The sequence below is a fragment of the Colletotrichum lupini genome, chromosome 6 (assembly GCF_023278565.1).
Source record: "Colletotrichum lupini chromosome 6, complete sequence".
Classification (NCBI taxonomy): domain Eukaryota; kingdom Fungi; phylum Ascomycota; class Sordariomycetes; order Glomerellales; family Glomerellaceae; genus Colletotrichum; species Colletotrichum lupini.
The window spans coordinates 743,472-757,839 of record NC_064679.1 but is presented as its reverse complement, the minus strand read 5'-3'; the positions used below and the strand labels follow the sequence as shown (position 1 = coordinate 757,839).

Sequence of the window (14,368 nt, the reverse complement as noted above, 5' to 3'; positions counted from 1 at the left end):
CTCCAAGAAGGCGGGGGATAGGCAGGCCAGGCTGATTGCGACGAGGGTTGCATCCCAAGTTTCATCCTCCACAGGACTTCGTACAAATTACGGAAGGGAGCCACAACCCGCTGCTTTTCTTCAAATCTTTCCAGTGACAACCGAAGATGAGCACTCACCAGGGCCCGAAAGAGGCCGGCCTCTACAACCCTCTCAAGACCAACCAAGTTCGGCTTCTGCGACTGAATCCAGACCCCGACTCAGATGAAGTGGGAAATCTAGAAGTAGTGGAACTGCGCGAGGCTCCTCCATATTACGCCCTTAGTCACAGCTGGACGAGCCAGCACAGCTACCAGGACGTCCTCATAAACAGCCAAGTCGTCACGCTCGGAGCTGATCTCGCCGCCTGCGTTCACAGGCTCTCGCAATTGGCAAGAAGCAACTCCGAGCTCGACCCTCCCGTTCGTCACATCTGGATCGACAGCATCTGCATCGATCAGTCAAATCTCGACGAGCGCGCGGCTCAAGTCTCCCTCATGGGTCAGCTGTACCGCAGCGCCATCAGAACACTTATCTGGCTCGGTCCCGACTCCAGCGACTGCTACGGCGCGTGGGAGCTGCTGGACAGCATACACCACATCTTCAGGCAACAGAACCCCAGAGCCACGGAGCCGAATGACATACCCACCCGCATGTACCGACCCTCTGCACACGAAGCCTCCGGCCTGCCGCCATGGGAAGACTTTCGGTGGTCGCATCTTAAGAACCTCGTAAGGAGGCGGTGGTTTTCTAGGATCTGGGTCGTTCAGGAGGTCGCCCTGTCGACGCAGGATCCAATCTTCCTCCACGGGGAGCAGTATTTCCCCTGGAGTCACTTTGGCTGGGCGGCGGCTTGGCTGCGCAAAAATGGCTACATGCGACTGTCTCAAGTGCCCGAACAGCTGCGTAATATCGACACCATGGCTAATCTCCAGCGAGCGCAGACGCTGTGGCCCCTTGATGCGCTCGTCTCAATCACGCAGGTCAAGTTCAACGCCACCGACCAGAGGGACAAGATCTATGGACTCATGGGTCTTGCTTGCGAATGTCAGGATCTGGCTACTATGCCTCTCGAGCTGAGACCAGACTATCAGATTGACGTGACGGATGTATACCTGAGGGTTGGGCGATACATGCTGCAACAGAGCCGCTCGCTTGCGTTCTTGACCCGAGCACGTTGTGTCGATGGCAGTATCACCAGAAGACAGCGGGAGGAGAGTCTAGATATACCATCGTGGTGCCCGGACTGGAGCGATTTCAAGAATCCCAACGAGGGCATCGCTACAAGTCTCTCGTGGGTTCATGCCGGAGACAAGTCTAGGCCAGCCAGACTCGGCTTTCTCGAACAATTCTCTGCAGCGTCTGGGCTTGAACTCGAGATTCGTCATGAAGGCGATCCGCGAGTACTCTCACTCGTGGGTATCAGGGTGACCACAGTCGAGGTAGCTTTGCCGTTTGGTGTGAATCCTTCTCGCAAGGTTGAACCCGAGCAGCCTTTTACAGAGCAGATGACGCGCATCTTGTCAGAGGCGCTGAAGACACTCAAACGGGAGACCATATCTGCCTGGACGAGACAGTTTGTTAGCGCAACTACAGTCGAGCAGCATTCCTTTGTTGGCCGGGACTGGGAACAGTCTGTCGCGGACGGCGCAGCCTATATCCATCATCTTCTGCTAAACGACATATCACTTTCGTCCTTGTGCGTAGAGCAGAGCGGGGATCCGAACGCTCTTTCCGTACTCCAGGACTTATCATCCGGTGGAGCTGCAGACTACTACAAGAGCCTGGTTCACAACTATGGTTTCGATAGGGCCTTCTTGGTCACGGCAGACGGGAGAATGGGCATTGGCCCATCAAATATTCGGCAGGGAGATGCTGTTGTCGTGCTTGCAGGCGGCGATGTGCCGTACTGTGTGCGTAAGGAGGGAGACTGCTGGCTTTTGGTGGGTGAGTCGTGTGTGCAGGGTTTGATGAAGGGGGAGGCCGTAAACGCAGTAAATCACGGGTTGTTGATGAAGGACAGAATGCGTTTTAGGTAGATTCAACGGACAGATAACTTACTTCGTGAGCGAGCGTCACATTTTTATCTTCTCCGCCTATCTTTTCACTTCCACAATCAAGTCTTCACGACTAATGGAAGTGTCTCACAATCGAATATCAACTCAAGGACCCTTCTTGCTCTTCAGGCCGTTCAAAACAACCCAAAACTAAGTGGTCGATACCTGGATGAACACATTTATTGACAAGCCTACCTTAAATGGAGCGGCCGGCTTAAGACAGAGAAATCCCTACTTTGATACGAGAGTACTATAGTGGAAATCCCTGTGATGCTATTGCCTAGTCGTTTCAGATGGCCAGACCGCCGCCAACATATGTCTTCTAGGAGACGAGTAGGTGACAACTATCGGATTAGAAGTCTAATTCGACCGCGGCGTACGGCCAACTGCGCAGGGGCTAATTAAGGGCCCTATTTACGATTATCGTAGCCAGCCTAACCTACGGTTAGAACCTCCTTTTTATACCTACGCAGATATTTATATAATTTAATTAATCTCTTCGTTAATTACGGTTCGAATTAATTACCTTATAATAGGGATACTAATACTAATTAGTAATTAAATTCTATTATTATAAATTAATAAGGCATCTCGTTACGTAAAAGAGACGACCTCTTAATGTTACGAAAGGGAACTTGAGGCAGGTCGGAACGCTGCTGTATTGACCTAATTAACTAAAGACTTAACGTAAAGAGGGAAAAAACAGAACAGTAGGCAAAAGCTAGCGAGCTAGCCCTTTAGGCCTAGCGGTCTAGCTCGTTACGTAACTACTAGGAGCTCAGCCTCGTAGCCTAAGGCTAAGCCACGGGGCCTATAGGGGCCCTAATGCCTACTACCGTAATATTACCCCCCCCTCTATACTAGAGGGCGCTATCCGCAGCGCTAAAAAATAAACCTCTTAATTACCCCTTATTCTAATAAATCTATAGCCGTAATTACTACTATTATATTATCGTCGTCCCTTAGTAATAATAAATCGCTAGCCGCGGTAGCTTCTATTTATATATCTAAGTTCCGTAGCGGACCCTTAGTAATTAAATATTAATAATAAAACGTTTATAGCGCCGCTAGCGTATACTTAAAGCTCTTTACGTTATATTATATTAGATCCGTATTATATCCTTTCTAATCCGCTTAGTACTATAGCTTTCCCTTATATAAGCATAACTTAACTATTTTAAAGACCTCGTACTCCGGCTCGCCGTTATTATTAGTAATTAGTAGTAGCGGCTCTTAGTTCTACCTAAGTAGTAGGTTATTAGTAGCCTTCTTTAGCTTACTTAAGTAAAAGACCGGGTATACCCGGCTATTTACTAGCAATTCTACGACCTATATACCCCCCTATTTAGTATTAATAATAGGCTATAGGCCGGCCTATAGCTACTATAGTTTGTTCGCGTTAGTAGATTTTTAATACGAGGTATTAATAAAGACCCGGTCTCCTATCTTTAGGTCGTCCGGGTACCGGCGGCGGTCGGTATACTTTTTATATTATACCTAAGCGACTTTTATATTACCCTTAGCGATCTCTTAGGCCTCGTATATTTCTTAAGCTATATACTACGCGTCGGTGCGGTTTAGCTTCTCTTTTATAAAGCCGAATTAGCGGGTTCGCTTAGATTAGTTAAAAAAAAGCCGTAACTAGCGACCGATTTTTACTTTATATAATAATAGCCCCGTAGTCTTGCTAAGCTAAGTAATATAAGCGAAGTCGACCGCGGGTAGTATATCGCTCTAGTTATTTTAGTATTAGTTAGTTAGTAATCTTAACCGCTATAAAATATACTAGTTTAGTACCTCTATTTAGCCGTCCGTTTATAAGTAATCCGCTATTAATAGTTATAACTTAACTCTATAAATCTTATAAAGCTCCCCCTAGAAGTTAGAGATAAATTAGGGGCCTCGGTCCGACGTAATAGTTTTTAATAGGCCGAAAATAAGTAGTACCCGCTTATAGAACATCCGGCTTATATTTTTCGCTATAATAATCTTATAGTAAAGAATAAATATCGCCCTTTTACCTAAGCGGTCTACTATTACTTATATATTATTAAATCCTTTCTAATTAGTAAAGATAGTTATAAAGTCGGTAAAGATATGCTATTACGAGTAGTCGGGTACTAGTAGCGGTCTTAGCTCTTCTAGGGGTTTATCGTACGGCTTCTATAACTAGTAATAAGTATAGTAGTTCTAAACGTATTAGTAAGTATTTACCATTAGGCCCGGCTAGTAGTACTGCTATTTAATTATTTTTATAACCTTATTACGCCCCGGGTAGGCGAGGAGTTTCTATTTATAAACCTCGCGAATAATTATAATATAAAGGTTCTCCTCCTCGGGTACTATAAGTTTCCTATTTATTATTAATAATCCGTTATTTTAAATAGACTAGCGCTCGCGTCCTTCGGCCGCTAGCGCTCGTATTAGCGCGAGAGACGTTATAATAAAGTCCCTATTAAGCTTTAAAATCTTCTCTACTAGTAAGGACCCCTATAGCTCGTTTTTTAATAAAAATGAGCTAACTATAAGCTATAGTTAGCTAACGGCGGCGCTTAATAGCGCCCGTAGCTCCGCTACGATATTAAAAAATAATAGTCCTAATAATATAAGGACTTATATTTTATTAGCCTTTTTTAGTACTTACTAAGTGCGGATATTTTTTATTTTCTATAAGAGGGCGTTAGTTAGCACGTTCTCTTTCCCTAGGTAGTAGTAGATTTAAAAATTAAAGTCCGCTAGCGTACTAGCCTAGCGGGCTTATTATAAGTTAAGTAAGCGCTTAGTTATAAAGAATAGTAGTAATTAATAGTTTATAATAATATCGAACTTATATTTATAACTTACGAGCTCCGCGCGCTATTCCTCTAAGTATAGTACTATTATTAGTATTCTTTTATTATAAATAGTATAGTTAAGCTCTGCGCCGCTTATTATTTTTAAATAGAAGGCTACTAAGTACTATAACCTATTATCCTCTTATTATTATAATAGCGCCCTAGCGTATACTAAGTTAGAAACGTCTATTTTTAGCCGCGTTAGTAGCTCTAGCTTAAAATAATAGAGGATAGGTACTAATATTAGTACTAGCTTTATAGTTTTAAAAGCCGTCTCGCGGCCGGCGCTAAAGTTAAAGAGAACTCCCTTACTTATTAGCCTTATAAGGGGCCTAGCTAAGCGGCCGTAATTCTTTATAAACCTTTTATAAAAGTTATAGAACCTAAGGAAAGACTAGATACCCTTAAGTAATATGGGTAGTTTCTAGTCTTTAATTATAAAGACTTTCTCCTTATCTAGCTATATACCTTTTATTAAAACTACGAAGCCTAGGTACTTCGTAATAATAACGCTAAATTCGCACTTCTTAATATCTATTTATAAGCCTACCTTCCGTAAGCAGTCTAGTACTTTAGTAACGTACTCCTAGTACTAGAGGGGGTCGTTAGAGAAAATTAGGATATCGTTTATATATACTATATAAAAGTCGTCTAAGTACTTTATTAGTATTTTATTTATATATTACTAATATATAGTAGGCCCGTTATAGAGCCTAAAGGGTACTACTTTATACTTATACGCCCCGTAGTAGGTTCTAAACGTCGTTAAGTCCTCGGAGGCTAGGTCGAGTCGGATATAGTAAAAGGCCTACTTAATATTTAGCTTAGTAAATACCTTTACCCTACTTAGCCGCGCGAGGGTCTTATTAATAAGCGGTAGCGGGTAGCGGTCTTTTTTTATAACCTTATTAAGCTTATAGAAATTAATACAAAAGCGCAGACTACTATTATACTTCTTTATAAATAGCGTCGGTAATACGAAAGGAGTATTACTTAGCTCGATAAATCCCTTTTATAAGTACTTTAGTAAATAGGCCCTTATAGCCTCTAGCTCGGGTACTAACTACTTATATAAAGGGTAATAAGTTAGCTTCTCCCTATTACTATTTAAGAGCTCGATCTTATAGTTATACGGCCTATAAAGCACTAATATATCGCTAATAGCCTTACTAAAGACGTCGGTCTAGGGCCGTAGATACTTTAGTAGGTTCGTTATTATAAGGTCGTAAGTAACCTAGTCGTCGTTATATAAGGGGTCTACTTCCTCCTTCTTATTTTTTATAATATAATTAAGCTTATAGAGTAATATAGAGCCTATTTTAACGTCGTTCCGCCTTAGGTTTTTTTTAAAAGCAAGAGCGCTAATAAAAGTAATATCTATTTATACTATTACTAAGTATAGTTTTTACTACCTAGCCCTCTCTACGGGGGCGATATTAGTACCGTTAAGGGCGCGTTCTATTTTCCTCGTATTCTTAGCCTTATCTAACCGCTATATTTAACGGGCTATTGTTTTTAATAAGCATAGTAATATCCTAATCGGTATGCCCTTTGCCCGCTATTATTAGAGCTTTTAGTTATAGCGAGTTATATCTATTTCGAATAAGTCCTACTAGCGGTCGGCGTCGATTTAGTATTATACGTTAATAACTTCCGGGGTATATAGGTCCTTAATATCCCTAATAATAGTAGAGGGCGTCTCTTATAGTAATAAGTCCTTAAGCTATATTAAACGTTAGTAGCGAATATTAGGGTTTACCCCGTAGTATTCGAACTACTTCCGCCCTAGGATTAGGTTATAACGGCCCGTATTAAGCTAAAAGAGGGGTGCTTTTAAAAAGACCCGTCGATTAATATATAAGTTAGCGGTCTATACTACGCTAGTATTATTTAATCGCTCTTTATTAAATCTAGCGATAGGGATTAGGCATTATAATTTACGGGATAGGGCTGCGCAGAACCGTTATAATAAAAGGGTTACGCGGTTATTTATAAATCCGTACTTATTAGCTCCCGTATTAAATAAGGCTCTTAGGCAAATTCTATATTTATTAAATACTAATATAAGCTCTATCTTAAGGGGCTAGCCCCCTACGAGATCCTATAGGTTTACTAAATTAATTACTAATCTTCTATCTTTTTTATACGTATCCCCTAGTTAGGAGTTTACTTTTACTAAGGGTTTTAGTTTTCCGAACCCGACTTTATCTTAGTAGGGCCCTCGGTAGCGTTAATAGCGGCTATAATAGTCTTCGGCTTTTTAAAGCAGTCCTTAGAGATATATCTAGTATTATTATAAACGAAATAAGCGCTACTATCTTTAAGCTTTTAATATAAGGCTTTGGGGATCGTTTCGTAAGTAGAGGTACAACCTCGATCCTATTTAGTACCTCTAGTACTTCTATTATTTCTATTATTTTTATTATTTCTACTTAAGGTTTAGCGAGTCTAGCTAAAAGCCTTAACCGGGCGGTCCTTTATAAAAAGGGGCTATATTACGTTAACTAGCTAAGCGACGTACTTAGTATACTTTTAAAAAGTAGCCGTGTTATCTAAGTACTTTAATATAGCCTAGTTACGAAAATATATAAATAGCTTATTATAAAAACGGCGCTTCTATTAAGATTTTAAAAACTTATTAATATGCGCGAGCTTAGCGAACGTAGAGCGCTTCTAATAGATATTTTTAAGTATAATTATAAGTACGTTTAGCTTATAACTAGCGTCGTTTATAGTAGTTAGGCTAGTATAAGCCGACTTAAGCTCGTAGAATAGCTACTTAGCCGTAGTAATCTCGTTAGAAGTTAGTATTAAGTATATAAACTCCGTAGTACTACCTCTAATCTTATTAATAATATACTCTAAGTAGTACCTATCCGTACTATAGTTAGCATTTTCTAAGCGCTTTATAATACGCTAGAGCTAGTAATCGAACTTAAGGCTAGTATTATTACTTATAAAAATAGGCACGTTAAGCATTTTTTAAGAGCCGTAGGTAACGGGATAGGACGAGGCTAGAGTAGTCTCGTAGCTACCTTACGTCTCTAAGTATATTAGCCGTTACTTTAGCGCGCTAAGGGTAGTAATATCCTAAATAGAGCTAGCCTAGGAGCCGTTCTTTAATTACTCTAGTCTTTTAGCTATAGCTATATTACTAATATAAGCTCGGATAAGGGCTTTTTTTATAATATAGAGCTCTATAATAATAGTACGTATAAGGTCGAGGTTCTTATAAATTATTATATATAAGCGCTCTGTATTATTACTTAGTTAGCTAATAATAAAAGCTAGGACCTACTCTAATTAATACTAAGTAATACGTATTTTTAGCTACTATTCGATCTATTTAAGTAAGGTCTTTCCGTCGTTTTTAAAATATAGCTCCTAAATAAGGTCGAGGTCGATATATTACTTAGTATTCTTTTTAAAAAGGATATCGTTATAGATATAAATAGGCGAGGTAAGCTAGTTAGTTACGTTATTAAAGTATGCTAAGTAATCGGCCTAGGTAGTAGAGGGTAAAAAGCGCTCTACTAGCTAGTTAAATAGCGCGACCTTAGGGTCGATAACTAGGAGCTTAGCGCCTTTATTAAGGCCTATAACGCTCTATCGGGACTCGTAAAAGCGGTAACTTTATTAAAAGCCGTTAGTATAAAAGGAGACCTAGCCTCCCTAGTTATATTCTTTAACTATCGCGTTTAGTAAAGGGGGTATATATTTAGGGAGTATCGATTACGCTACTTACGCGCGATTAACTCGGTTAGCTATCGCTCGGCTCTCTTATACGCTTTCTTAATAAGGGTAGCTAGTTAATATAATAAGTAGTTAATTAATTAAGATATTATCGTTCCGTCTCTAGAGAATAGTTAATTAAGTAACGTTAAGTAGTATTATAAAAGGGAACTTAAGGTAGGTCGGAACGCTACTATATTAACCTAATTAACTAAAGACTTAACATAAAGAGGGAAAAAATAGAATAGTAGGTAGAAGCTAGCGAGCTAGCCCTTTGGGCCTAGCGGTCTAGCTCGTTACGTAACTACTAGGAGCTTAGCCTCGTAGCCTAAGGCTAAGCCACGGGGCCCACAGGGGCCCTAATGCCCACTGCCGTAACATTAATACTATACGGGATAGGAGATTCGTACTAATTAACTTTATAAAAATAAACAAAAAAAGAGGTAATTTTTAAATATTATATAGAATTAAGTAATCGTAGCCCTTTACTACTTATAAAAGGTCGACGTTTATTATATTAAATTACGTTAATTAATAAAACCGCTTAAGTAACTAGCTTTCTATTATTATTCTAAGTAGCTTTTTTATTAAACGACTTTTCTATAGCCGGCCCGCAATTAGAAATTAACTAGTTAAATTAAAAAAAGGAAATACTTACGTAATAACTACCCGCTTAATTAATTAGCACAACGAACGAGCTTAATAATATAATATAAAAAAGTACTATGCGATTAAAAAAGGGGATCTCTAAACGTAAATATTTTTATTTAATAATAAAGGTAACTTTATAAAAGTTATTAAGCTAAGAGATTTACGGTATATAGAAAAGTTTATTATTATAAGGATTTTATAAATACGACCTTAAGCCTACGATTTAAATAACCTCCTCGTAGCTCCTTTAACTACTCCCTAAGTATTATTTAAGAATATAGTATAAAGGACGGTTTAATAAGGGAGGAAGGGATTTAGAGGTCCTAATAGTATTAAGTTAAGAGTATTATAAATCTTAGAGATTAATTTAAAAAAAAGTAACTACCCTAAAGTAGTCCTACGACCTCTTACTAAAGTTATTATTAGTTTAAAAAAAAGCTAAAAAGACGAGGATTTAAGGGGAAAAGAAAAAAATACTCTAAAGGGCTACTAAAAGGCTTTTTTTTATACTAGCTCCCGGTATAAAATTACTAATTTTAAAAAATTAACTAAGTAATAAAAGGGATCGTTAGTAAGCGATAATTACTTAACTATAATTAAGCTATAAAAAAGACTACTTAAAAGATATAAAATAAGGTACCGAGAGGCCGTAAAAAATAAGATTTCTAAAGTATCTAACCCTACTACGTACGAGCGATAAATAAGTATTTTCGGTAAGTTTTTAAAATCTACGATTTTATAAAAAAGAGGGCTTAATTTTATTAACTATATTCAATAGCCTAACGGCTTATATAGTTCTTAATAGCTTATATAGCTCTTTTACGAGCCGCCCGGCGTCTATTTTTAACTATTTTTATAGAATATTACCTTAGAGGAAGTAGGTTAAAAAAAGAAGCTATTTAGAAATTATAAAGAGTATAAGGCTTAAAAAGCGGGAAGTATATAAGATAGCGGAAATTAGTAACTAATAAAAATCCCGAGACTAATTATTATATCTTTTTATCGTAATATAAACGTTTACCGCTACTATTATAAAAAAGAATTACTAAAACCTACCCTTTTATACTAAATAAAAAAGAGGATCTTAATAAGTATAATAACTAATAATCTAAAAGGGTAGTAATAATTGCTAAAAATAATAAAAACGAGAGTAGTAGCGAGATAGTAAAAAAAAGCGGGAATCTCTTAGACCTTAATAAATTCGTTAAGTGATAAAAGCACGGATTTATTATAACTAGCGCGCGGATTAAATATATCCCTATTAAGATTAAATACGTTAATAACTACTAATACGGATATAAGCTAGAGTATAACCCTTAGTAAGTTAAAGTAAAAAAAAAGAGGACGAAACCCGATTTTAAATAGAATCTTAATCCTTTATAAGTAAGTAAATATTAACCCGGACTATTAGGGGACGTAGATATATAAAATTGCGGATTAGCTTAATAATAAGTAAATTAACGCGGTATTAATCTATTTAACTAAGGTCTATAAGAAAAAGGGGCTATAGGGGTAACCCCTATTTTATAAGATCGTAAACGACCTTAGTTATTAGCTAGATAAATAGTTCGCGAGCGTAAGCTTAAGAATTATAAAAATAGTTAATAGATTTTTTTATAGGCGAGGGGTATTATTAGTATAATTATAATTATAAGAGCTATACGAAATATTAATAACGATAATTATAAAAGAGGAATTCGTACTATAGAACTAAGTATAGGTTAATAGAGCGTATAATTACTTTAACGAATTTAAAAAAAGGGTAAACGACCTAGATTCCTCTCTATAATTACTAATAAAAATCTATTATTATAAAAAGATATACTAAAATAAAATATAGTATTGGAAGTACGATAATTAATAATTCTACCTATTTCGATTTATAACTCGTTATTATTATTAATATAAAACTTAGCGCCGATCGGTTAATAAAAAAAGAGATAAACGACCTAAAGTTATTAATAATACGTAGTAACGTAAGGATCGTATATAAATACTAAAGATTTAATAATAAATACAAAGTAATTTATAAACTTTAAAAAGATCTTCCTAAAAAAGAAATTATACTCTAAGGGTAAGTATAAGGTCTTATAAAAAACCCTAACGATATTTTATAATTATTATAAAAAAGTTAAAATTAGGAAATACTAATACTATTTAATAATTAATATCGTACTTATAGGTAAAGCCTTTAATTATTATTACGAAGCGGTACGTAATTTTAATTAAAACGACTTTTTTAATATAATTAACGTAATCCGAAGCCGCTTCGAGACTTACGATAAGAACCTGGAGCTCCTATTTAAATTACGAGCGATTTTTTTTATATTTATAGCTAAGATAATAGAGGGCAAATTACGAATAAAAATCTTCGAAGAGCTTATTAATCGAATTAATAAGCTAGTAAAAACGTAGCTAAATAAGGGGATAAATAAGTAGAAAGTCGGATATTTTTATACCGCAGTTTAGCGTATACTAGAAGTAAAAATAACCTTATACTAAGTACCCGAAAACTACGAGACGCTTTACTCGAGGCTAAGATCTAATTTTAATATTAAAATAAAAGTACCACGCTAAACTTATTTCTAAGTATACGACGGCCCTTACTAATAATATTAAGTTAATTAAATATATAATAGGAAAAGAAAAGAGGCTAAATATAGTAATTATTAATAAGGAGGCCCAGATTCGTTAAATAGGTAGAGATTTAACTTACAAATAGGGTAATAAAAGAGGTAATATTATATTTATAAAAAGGATAAATATTAGTTAAGTAACTACTCTAAAGAAGAGCGTACTAAATTATATAAACAGTATAAAAAGTTAAGGGTAATAAATAGTAAAACTAGCCCTCGTTAGTTTAACTAATTCCTCGTTATATATAAGGGTAGATCCGGGGGTACGGAACTTAGTAATAGTAGTTAAAATAGCGGCCTAAAGTATATACTTCCTATAAGAGATTTAGAAAATAAAGAAGATCTTACCCCCTATATTAATAAATTAGATTATAACGAAATCGACGATATTAACTACTCTTTTTTTACCCCGTTAGCCTCTAGAGGATATACGAGGCTAAATAAATAGAAGGTAGTAAAAGCTTTTAATAAGTAGGTTTTTATTTACGGATAGTAAGGGAAGGTCCCTTAGATAACGGATATAAAAGCGGCTAAAAGGGCGAATTTAATAAGGCCGAAGCTTATTTTTTTAATAATTAAGGAGAAGACGCTATTTTTTTAAATATTTAAAAAAAAGGAATATAGTACTAAGTAAATCTAGGGGTAGCTAGAGGGGTCCTTTTTATACTATTTAGATCCCTCGAATACTAAGCTCGTATAGGTATTCTATATAAATAAAAAGTACGGCCTAAATAATTTTTATAAGATTACTTTAAATACTAGGGTATTATAATAGTTAACTAAAAAAAAAGGGTAATTCTAAGCGTTATAAAAGATCGCGCTAGTAATACTTAATACGTTAATAGTAAGTATTATAAAGATTAGTTTTAGCCTAGGTAAGGAAATCGTCGCCCTAAGTATAGTAAAAATAGAGACGTATTTCAGAACGATAACTTTTTATATTTTACTCGTTAATACCCTATTTCTCTTATATTTAAAAAATATAGATCGACTAGGTATTATATTTAATAATACGAAGAATAGAATCTCTAGTAATAAGTACTTCGAAATAGTTAAACGATAATAGGGGTATATATTTATAAAGCTTATTAATAATACGAAGTTAATTAATTACTTAATAAAAAGTGAGCTTAGAAAATTATATTAAAGATTCGGGTACCCTTTAGTTATAAGGCTATATAACTTCCTAAAGTAATTAAGTAATAATAATATTAAAATAGGGGCGCTAGAGTAGTTAACGAAAGTATATTATTAATATTAAATAAATGCGCAGAGCCTACGTAAATTTAAGTTTAAATTACGTAATAAGCTTAACTTTAACTAAGAAATCGTTATTAATATTTTCTATTTAAATAGTTAGCTAGTACTATATATAATCGACGTAGCTATATCTTTCTAAGTAGGGTAATTCCTTTAGGATTTATAAGTAAAGATAGTGTAAATAGCTTTACGAAAAAGCTAGATCGATATATATTAGGGATTACTAAACGGTATTAAAACCGACGCTAGTATTAGTTTTAAGTTAATAGAATTTAGGGATAATGCGACGGCTTATAGTATATAGCTAAAAGTCGTACTCGTTAAAGCGTATTATAATATTAAAAAAGTAGAGAGGGTATATTAGTAATTAAAAAGGGCGTTTAGAATTATTAAAGAGGAAAATCCGGATTTTGCTAACGACGAATGCCTTTAGATAGTACTTAAATACTATAATAATACTATGGGGCCTAACGGACTTATACTAATATTATTAGTATTTAGAGTATATTTAAGAACGACCTTAGCCTTATTACTATTACTAAGTATAAGTTAACGAGCCTAAGTAGTTAAAAAAATAATACGGGTACTACGTAAGGTAAGTATAAGAAGGTAAGTTAACGAGGTAATTACTATACGTAATAGGCCCGATATAGGGGATAATTTAGATATACTACTAAATTCGGATATATAAGTATAGTACGAAATTACTTAATAATAGGCTAGGTTATATAAGTTAATTTCTATTAACGAGCGCTTTTATATAGTTACGAGAGATTATAACTAGTTACTTAAAGTATTAATTATAGTAATTAGACCGTATTATATAGATCCTAATAAGGTAATTTCTAACTTATAAAAAGAAGAAGAGCTAGGGGAAACTATATAACCCGCGATAGAGGTATAAGAAATTATCTTTAACAAAATCGTCATAGTAGTACTAATAGATAATAAAGAAAAGGAAATTACTAAAAGGGTACTAATATTACTAGCGAGACGTTATAAAAAACTATAACAATAAGCCCTAACGCAGTAATTTATTATTAGTAACGAGGTAATTAATACTTTTTATATAATAAAAGAGAAAGCCGATTTTAAGCTAGCGGTTAAACTACGTAAAAAAAGTATAATTATGATTATTAAAAAGCCGTATAAGGGATTAGATCTTATTAAAATAAATACT

General features: G+C 35.5%; 2 protein-coding genes across 2 annotated transcripts; both read left to right on the top strand.

Annotated features, from left to right (window-relative positions):
• Positions 1-146: 146 nt before the first annotated feature.
• On the top strand, positions 147-2,412 carry CLUP02_11702 (uncharacterized protein; the record flags this gene model as incomplete). Its single annotated transcript, XM_049290669.1, has 3 exons — positions 147-749; positions 1,002-1,965; positions 2,360-2,412. 3 exons carry the CDS (start codon positions 147-149, stop codon positions 2,410-2,412), a joined length of 1,620 nt encoding a protein of 539 aa, XP_049147814.1.
• Positions 2,413-12,760: 10,348 nt separating this feature from the next.
• Positions 12,761-12,991, top strand: CLUP02_11701 (uncharacterized protein; the record flags this gene model as incomplete). The annotated part of the gene is made up of 1 exon (XM_049290668.1): positions 12,761-12,991. A coding segment is annotated over one exon (231 nt), but the record flags the coding sequence as incomplete, so codon positions are not given.
• Between the last annotated feature and the right edge of the window lie 1,377 nt (positions 12,992-14,368).